This window comes from Eupeodes corollae, chromosome 3, assembly GCF_945859685.1.
Source record: "Eupeodes corollae chromosome 3, idEupCoro1.1, whole genome shotgun sequence".
NCBI lineage: Eukaryota > Metazoa > Arthropoda > Insecta > Diptera > Syrphidae > Eupeodes > Eupeodes corollae.
Window position 1 is genome coordinate 2403444 of NC_079149.1, and position 8503 is coordinate 2411946.

Genomic DNA, 8503 nt, shown 5'->3' on the forward strand with positions numbered 1-8503 from the left:
ACCGGGGAATCTCCAGTGAAGTAGTAACTAGAGGTTCCCAGGTCAACCTACGAACCGCTTAAATCTGGAAATAAATTTATTTTTTTAAATAAAACAATAAAATATACTTTAATTGACACCATGACTCAAAAAATGTTACAAGCTGTAATTGATTTTTATCATTGGAAATTTTTTATTTCACTGGAAAAATACTTCAATTAATTAATGACAGAAATTTTCAATGCTCGCTTTAAACTGTCAAAAAAATTCCAATGGAGGGTTTCAATGATGAAAACCAATGATAGCTATAGGTTCCTTCAAATTTATTTTTCTATTTTCCATGCTTAAAATAATTATTCAAAACATTATGTCCAAAAATTAAATCCACTGATTTGTGTTTGAATAATTTTAAATTGTAGCTATACATATGTATGTACATATAACTTAACTCTCGAAAACTTCTAATGATTGGTTTTTTAAATTCAAACGAATGACAACTACAACTGAGTACTGACCCTTTAAATAAATCTATCGGAAAAGGCGAATGCAGCCATACTTATTTTAGAGGGATGCACCAAGAAAAATCAAGTCAGTGTGTGCTCAGCATAAGTTATTCTATTAAACGATTTAACTGACCCCTGAGAAAAGACCGATATAATAGTATTCACAATAGAAACTGTCAAATTGACAGTTCTATGGCCCTTGCATTTATCGCATTTGTTTACCTTTTTGTTTTTAACTTTCTTTTCTAAAAGATGGAACGTTCTTCGCTTCCCCCGGATAATTTAATCGCAGAAACTTTTACAAAACATGAAAAGTGTCTCACAGACGAGGAGAAGCAACAACTTATTACACAAAATAATCGACTGGTGCCCGAATTCAAAGCAAATCAACTGGAACTTAATGCCCAAAGGAACTGGGATCTCTTCTACAAACGCAATGAGACACGTTTTTTCAAAGATCGGCGCTGGACAACTCGGGAATTCGAGGAACTCCTCTCCGAATCCGGGAACACTCGGAAAACACTCTTCGAAGTGGGTTGTGGAGTTGGCAATCTCATATTCCCCCTAATCGAAGAGAATCACAACAATTACTTTTATTATGCTTGTGATTTCTCTCCCCGCGCTGTAGAATTCGTCAAATCAAATCCGTTCTATGATCCCGCAAAGATGAAAGCCTTCCATTGTGATATAACAACAGATGTTGTGTTCGACAACATCGACGAGGGAACTCTGGACATTGTGACGATGATATTTGTCCTATCGGCCATTCATCCGGACAAGTTTCTGAAAGTAGTGCAAAACCTATGGCGACTTTTGAAGCCAGGTGGTGTGATTCTCTTTCGTGATTATGGACTCTACGACATGGCACAGTTAAGATTCAAACCTGGACATAAAATAGGTGAGAATTTGTATATGCGACAAGATGGCACGAGAAGTTACTACTTTGCTGAACAAGAGCTATCCGAGTTATTCAGCAAACATGGTTTTGAAGTCGTAAACAATTCATACGTCCATAGAAGAACTATTAACCCAAAGGAAAACATTGACGTTCCGCGTATATTTATTCAGGGAAAATTTAAGAAACTGGCAACAACTTAGAGATGTGGGAATAAATGTTAGTATTTTGTAGAAAATTGATTTGTGTTTATTTTATTTGAATTTTAAACTAGAACCGTCTAAAGTCTTTTGAAACAATCTACTAAGACTAAAAAGAAAGTTAAGCATTTACATATCTTCATATCAACTTGCATTGGTTGACCACTATTTTGGTACAATCGGGCAGAGTTTCCATATTAGATCAGTCGTGAGTTTTTGATATTCGTTTTTTGACAAATTTACCATATGGCTCTCACGAATATTACATATATATAATATGTTGTCCGGCTGCAAGTACATCAGCGCTTTAACTACTCCTCTAGCACAGGGCAGCATCAAGATCCCTACACCTATCCCGATTCACCGCAACTGACCTCAGCTGTGGCCACGTTTGTATACCTTGCGACCTCCTTCAAAACTGATGGCCTCCAAGTTTTCTTTGGTCTTCCAACGCGTCTATTATCCTGGGGATTCCATTGGACGGATTGTTTTGCTATATTGTCATCAAGTTTCCTCAACGCCACTTCCATTGCATGATGTCTACGTCCAATTTTTTCTGTCCGGTCCTATTCCACAACTCAACGAAGATTATATACCTTAAACCAAATAATTCTTGAATAAAAATGTTAGCGAAAAAACATTTAATAAGATCGTTAAGATTTTATGACCTCCCAAAAAATTATTATAAAGTATTAACTTAATTCCAAAATTTTCAAAAAGTTTGAAACTGAAAAACGAAGACATATTAAATGTATCGATCTATGCTGACTGAATTTGTGTTCCAAAAATGTTTTAACTGAATTGACATTTGATTGTTAGTTCTAAGACAGCGTCACTATTGTTATAAAGCGCTATTAACCATCAATTTAATGCCAGAACAGTTTGGTGAAGTGATCTTGTTAACTGGGCCTTCATTAGTGTGACATTATGGCTGCGTTCAATCTCGTGTTGGATAGGGTATCTTGGATGGGAGGATTTTTAGATACCTTGTTGAAAGAGTTGGATAGCTGTATAGAGATAGCTATCAAAAATAAAAACAACTTTCAGCTGTTCACAAAAAGCAGAGAAACATTTAAGCTTCGAAGTCAAAATGTTAATTTTTTTTAATTTTTATTTCTAACCCTTTTCATCAAAAATTGACCCGTGTTTTTCAAGAACTTTTGCAATTCCTTGAAAAATTTGTCTTCACCGCAGGCAAATAGCTTCTTCATCGTCTATTATGTACAGCACATTCTTAAATACAACTTTAACTAACATTTTCTATCTTTTTGTTTACCAACAAATACAAAAAGCTGAAATCAATTTTCAAGTTCCTTGAAATTCAACCATATGTTGAATCAGATGTTCTGTCAGATACCTATATACACCAGAAATTCTTGGATACCTTTGGATTCCTTCTTTGACATCTCAGCTGTTATTTTACACGTAAAACACTTACAAAAAGGTATCCAGATACCCCATCTGTCTGCGATTGAACGCAGCCAATGTATCACGTTTACTGTTGTATGGTTTGATGTCGTTGGTTATGCCGATAAATAAATAATAATAAACAAATTACCATCGACGTCATTCTGACAGATTCATTGGAAAAAGTAGTAAGAAATTAGATTGATCGAATTAACTTACTTTGTATCTGTTGCCGAAGCGAACATATGTCTGAAGTCATATTAATAAAGTAATTTACGTAAAATCATCTACAGATTATAATAATGCCAAATCCATTTTACGTGGTAGAGGCTTGTTAAAAAAGGTAATTGCCCACACAGTTTAATATTCTCAACTACTAAACTATAGACCTTAATACATCAAAGATAGGACATTCTTCGGAAAATTAGATCCAATCAATCTCAAACAGAATAGGTATCCCAGAGCAAGATGTCTCAATTCGGTTTGTTTCTTGGCGGAACAAAATCTGCGATCCCATTTTCCTGAACTGGTTTGATTTATTGAAAATTCCATTGTGAATTAGCCATAATAAATAATTATAATTCAATATTCACCTGTCAAAAAGTGAAAGACGTAGAAAACAACTAAAATAAAATACATCATGTTCTAAAGTCTTGCTTTGCTACGTGGACAACAAAAATAATCCGCTTTATTTTTTAAAGAAAACAGCAATTAACAGGCTGCCAGAATGAATGTAAGTAATTCAAAACATCCTCCCATAACTAAGTGACAAAACTGTTTGTAAATAATTTCTCAGGAAGCCGATATTCCTATCGATATTCACACTTTGAAGCTACAAGACTGGCTGGTCAGTCGTCGAATAGTTCCAAGAAACATTCAACCCTACATCAAAGATATCCGCGAAAAAATCAGCAATGCCCTACAGGATATGCCTTCGAATGACCAACTTATTGCTTTGCTTTCTGGTGCACGTAAGCTTACCTTTGGTTCTTTAAGTTCTTCACTTTTTACAGAATCTGTTTCTAATTGATCTTTTAGACATAAACTACTACCATTGTAAGGAAATTGTTGAGATTCTCAAACAAACTGAGAAAGACACAAAAAGTCTCTTTGGGAGCTATGGCAGTCAAAGGATGAAGGATTGGCAAGAAATAATTCGATTGTATGAGAAAGAAAACATCTATCTTGGTGAAATCGCTCAAATGTATGTGCGGAACATCAACTATGAAATTCCTGCTGCTAAGAAGCACATAACCAGACTGGAACAACAAAGTGAGGACGCGTTAAAGCGCGTTAAGGTGCTGTCAAAACAGGAAACCTCACTTTTAAATGAACATTCGTCGATTCTTCAGCAGTTGGGATTGAAGGGAATAAGTTTGCGACGGGAGATCACTGAATCCTTGCAGAAACTTCCTGAAATCTATACACACTCACTTAGAAACATCGGAACACTGCAGGAAGCAGTGGATATGTATGCTAGTTTTTCCAAAAACGAAAAGTGTCTTCCCATTCTCAGACATCTCATGCAATTCGGAAACACAACAGTCTACCATTATGTGCATAAAGAGGCGCCGTTGATTGTGGAGGAGAATCCAATTATCTTAAATCTGGTCGAAGAAGAATCACCTGTCGGTGATAATGAAATTGATTTTGGGAATGATGACAACGGAGACTCCTCAACCATATCAGGGGAGATGATTGACTTTGGGGACTTGCAGATCGATACACCTGCAGAATCAGGTGGTGACATCGATTGGGGTATAGAAAGTACGCCCGCGGATGAAAAAGAGATTGACTTCGATGTTCCTATCGAAGAATATGGCATGGTCATTGAAGGTAAGACAACATTCAATATAATTTCTTTTGAATATGGTGCCATAAACAATGTTAATTCCAGGTGTTGGTGTAGATGGAGGAACTGCCAAAGGTGATGAGGCATACACCCTGCTGGATTCCCCAAACTATCGTGAAAGATTCCGAAACGAACTCTACGAATTGCAAGCATTTGTTGAACGACGTCTAATTGAACTCAGTCAGGAGGATGACGCCAGCAATATGTTATATTCAATGATGGAATCCTTATCCACCCATGACGCAGCGAGTGTTAAAAAAATGGCTGACAGTGTCAACGACATTCTAGCTGAGGTTGAAGACGAAAATACACAACAGCTCTTCCAGCTTAAGCACTCGCCTAAATGTGCCGAAATTCTGGCATCGAAACTTAAGCAAAAAATGGTGGCTGTCGAGAAGGTTCGTGCGAATCAGGAGGCTCTTAAAATAAAGTCCGAGGAACTATTGAAAGAAAGTGTAGAACTGATTCCAGTCCAGGATAAACTTATCGAACAAACTAAAATTCTACAAGACAAAATTGAAAAGGAAATTTCAAAGCGTTACAAAAATCGTGTGGTCAATTTGATGGGGGGATTGAATACCAATTGAAATTGGTATTGCTATTTGTTTTATATTTTATGTTAGATCGATATTTTAGTCGAAAGTCAAATACATTTTATTTACACAAAACAACCACTGCTGATTATTTAACGCAGAAATTATTCGACTATTCCCATTATATTTCTTCTTGCAAACAAACAAAAATAGGTATTAGGTAATAGGGCATGGGAATTTTATCAAAAAGGCTTAGGCAAGATGATGAACTGTCGTCATTTCTTTGTAATAGTCCTTGAAAGCCTAGTGCAGAGTTCCCACGTCAACATTTAATGGGACATTTGTGAGCACCATGATATGCTTTTATCAAGTTATTGTAATCGGTCGAATTGACAATTTTGACATTTCTCAATGTTTCAAGGTCCCTAGAATCGAAATAAAAGACTAAACAGCTTCAGGCAACATAAGGGACTTTTTTTGCAATCAACTTTTTTCTTTGAAAGTAAATTTTGACCAAGGCAACTAATTAGTTTTGCAAATTCAGAACTTTACTTCGCAAACCTCTACTTTAAGTTCATAGTAGAAAAAGTACTAACAAAATTATTGTCTACAAATCACTCCTCAGGCAAGGTACAAGTCCATCACGATTTCTATTTTGTATTGTAAGGAAATATTAGTTTCTTCTTTTTGAAATTGACAAGGAACCCTTTTACAGAATACATTGATTTAAGCTGTGCAGAAAATAAATAAATCGTAGAGTAATAAAGTTCAGCTTTCAGTTGAATGAAAAACACGATCAATTGTCATTGTGACATAAGTCGACGTCACTTGATAGTTAAAGAGATTTTTCTTGACTTACTTTCCAGTCGATTTTCCATTAAAATAGCTTTAACTGGAGGGTAATTTGTTGGCAGCTGGCCAATCATATACTAGAAACTTGTCTAACTTTCAAGTGCCTTAGGCCTAATGTAGTCTGAACCTGCCTTTTTTTTAGAGAGATGTGTGTGTACGTACGTTCGCCAAGTTTTTTTCGTCACCCATTCCTCAACAACCAGTAGAGATATCGCCTTCAAATTAATTAACAGATAATAATGCATAAAGATGCAGAGAAGACTCCCAAAAAATTGCATCGGTGATTTTTTTACAAAAGCAATTTCAAAAAAGGTGAAAATGTAGGTTAACCCAATATATCTCACGAACCAATTACGCTAGAGACTTGAATTAAATTTGAATATTATATTTATAATATAACGTTATACCAAACAAATATATTTTTGGAAAAAAATCCAATTAACGTTTTTTTTAATAAAACATGTGTACGCTAAGTCCAAAAAATGAATCGTTTATGTGGCTAGCCATTCAAAAGTGTTATGACTTAAAGACTTTTAGGTACGATTCTTCATTGTTATTTTATACCTCTATTATGGTTGGCAAATCGAACGTTCGACGTGAGAGGTTTTCATTAGCGAACATTCGACGCACTACGGTGGGCGAACTTTACAATTCGAGTTCCAAATTCAGTGCTACCACACAAACAAATAAATAACAGGCATACATAAATAAACGTCAACTCATTAAATTTCAAAAAAAAAACTGTTGTGTTCATCAATTGATAATTTTCATATTTAATAAAATTACATGACGACGGTTTTTATCAAAATTTTCTTTTTCTTTCATTTTTTCTTCTGCTTTTAATACAGCAAGCTTTTCTCTTTGAATTTCTTAACTTTTTCTGGAATATCTGGCGATGTCGAACAGAAAACTTAACTTTTGCTTTTTTGATTTTTACTAAATTTGTCTGTCTTGCAGTTTGGCCTTGTATCAAGCTAAGCCGTTCTATTTCAGAATTTTTATTCATTGTGGTTGTTTTCTTTGCGGGTGGTGGGGCGGTGATGATTGTTGTTTATCGGCTTCACCAGGGTCTTTTTCATTGAGCACTTCAATCTCATGTAAGCCGATAATTAAGTCCTCAGAAATTTGGCTAGATGAACCAAAGCACATACTTTCTGGACTTACAGCTTGCTAAGTCGAAGCAGTTCATCCACAGCTTGTTCCAAAGGTGTTAAGGAAACTTGAGAGTATTTACCCCCACCAGTTGCCACCACTTCGGCTTTATTCATCGAAAGTTTTCTTTTGATTTTAAGCTTACAATCCAGCCAAACCTGTTGATTAAATAAAAGTTTTATTTAGTAAGTTTTTTTCAAATTCACATTACCTTGTGCCATTCTTTTCCTACTCCAGCAAGTAGGTGGCCAAAGTGAGTTGAGGGTTGTAGCAAACACCTCTCGCTAGATTATGTTCGACTTCTTTTCGTACTGATTTTTATTAGTTATCTTGCAGCTGAATAAAAATGCATTGATTCATGTTATTTTATAAAAGAAATTAAATTAACATATGTTACATTGTTTTATTTTCCGACATTTCTTTTACATAAGATTCGATCTTTTCAAAAAATAACTCGAATGAAGTTCAAATCAACGAACATTCGATAATGACAATAGAGTGAGACCAAACTTCGAAAAAGTAATGACATTTAAGTCGAATCAACGGTTCTCAATTCGCCAACGGTAATACCAATTTCTCACACTCACAGTTCACACGTTTATTCATTCGACTCGCCAATTGTAATAGGGGTAGCACAAGAAACTATAATTTTGAAGCGCTTGTGCAATTTCGGGACAACTAAACGGATTATCAAAAAAAAACAATGCTCTATCTGGCTACCGAAAAGTTGGCGAAACAAAAATGACGCCATCGTAAAACCCGTGGTGTGATGGTTAGTGCGTAGGACTGTCATGCTAGAGGTCTTGGGTTCCATGCGAAGAATTGACAAATCCTTTAAGACTAATGCCTGTCATGAAAGGTGCATTCTCAAATTAGCCGTTCGGACTCGGTTTAAAACTGTAGGTCCCTTCTATTTTTGCCAACATACATTACTCGCAAACAGTAATTTTTGGCCCTTGTTCTCAACGGAGGCACCCAATTTATTTATTTTCAATCCGACGCCATCTAGTTGCTTGTGGTGTCTTGGTCTACACTATCTCTATAGCGTTAGCATGGCCTGCCACGCTGTTCCCTACCATAAAATGTACAATGAAGTACTTCCCGGGGTGGTTTTTCTTCACTCATGCGAG

At 35.7% G+C, this 8503-nt stretch overlaps 2 protein-coding genes across 2 annotated transcripts; both read left to right on the forward strand.

Annotated features, from left to right (window-relative positions):
* Positions 1-683: 683 nt before the first annotated feature.
* On the forward strand, positions 684-1619 carry LOC129950112 (tRNA N(3)-methylcytidine methyltransferase METTL6). The gene has a single exon (XM_056061935.1). It carries the CDS (start codon positions 735-737, stop codon positions 1578-1580), a length of 846 nt encoding a protein of 281 aa, XP_055917910.1. The 5' UTR covers positions 684-734; the 3' UTR covers positions 1581-1619.
* A 1962-nt stretch (positions 1620-3581) lies between these two features.
* On the forward strand, positions 3582-5507 carry LOC129948928 (CDK5RAP3-like protein). The gene is made up of 4 exons (XM_056060077.1): positions 3582-3717; positions 3781-3955; positions 4023-4820; positions 4882-5507. The coding sequence occupies exons 1-4, from the start codon at positions 3712-3714 to the stop codon at positions 5421-5423; spliced, it is 1521 nt and encodes a 506-aa protein (XP_055916052.1). The 5' UTR covers positions 3582-3711; the 3' UTR covers positions 5424-5507.
* The last annotated feature ends 2996 nt before the right edge of the window (positions 5508-8503 follow it).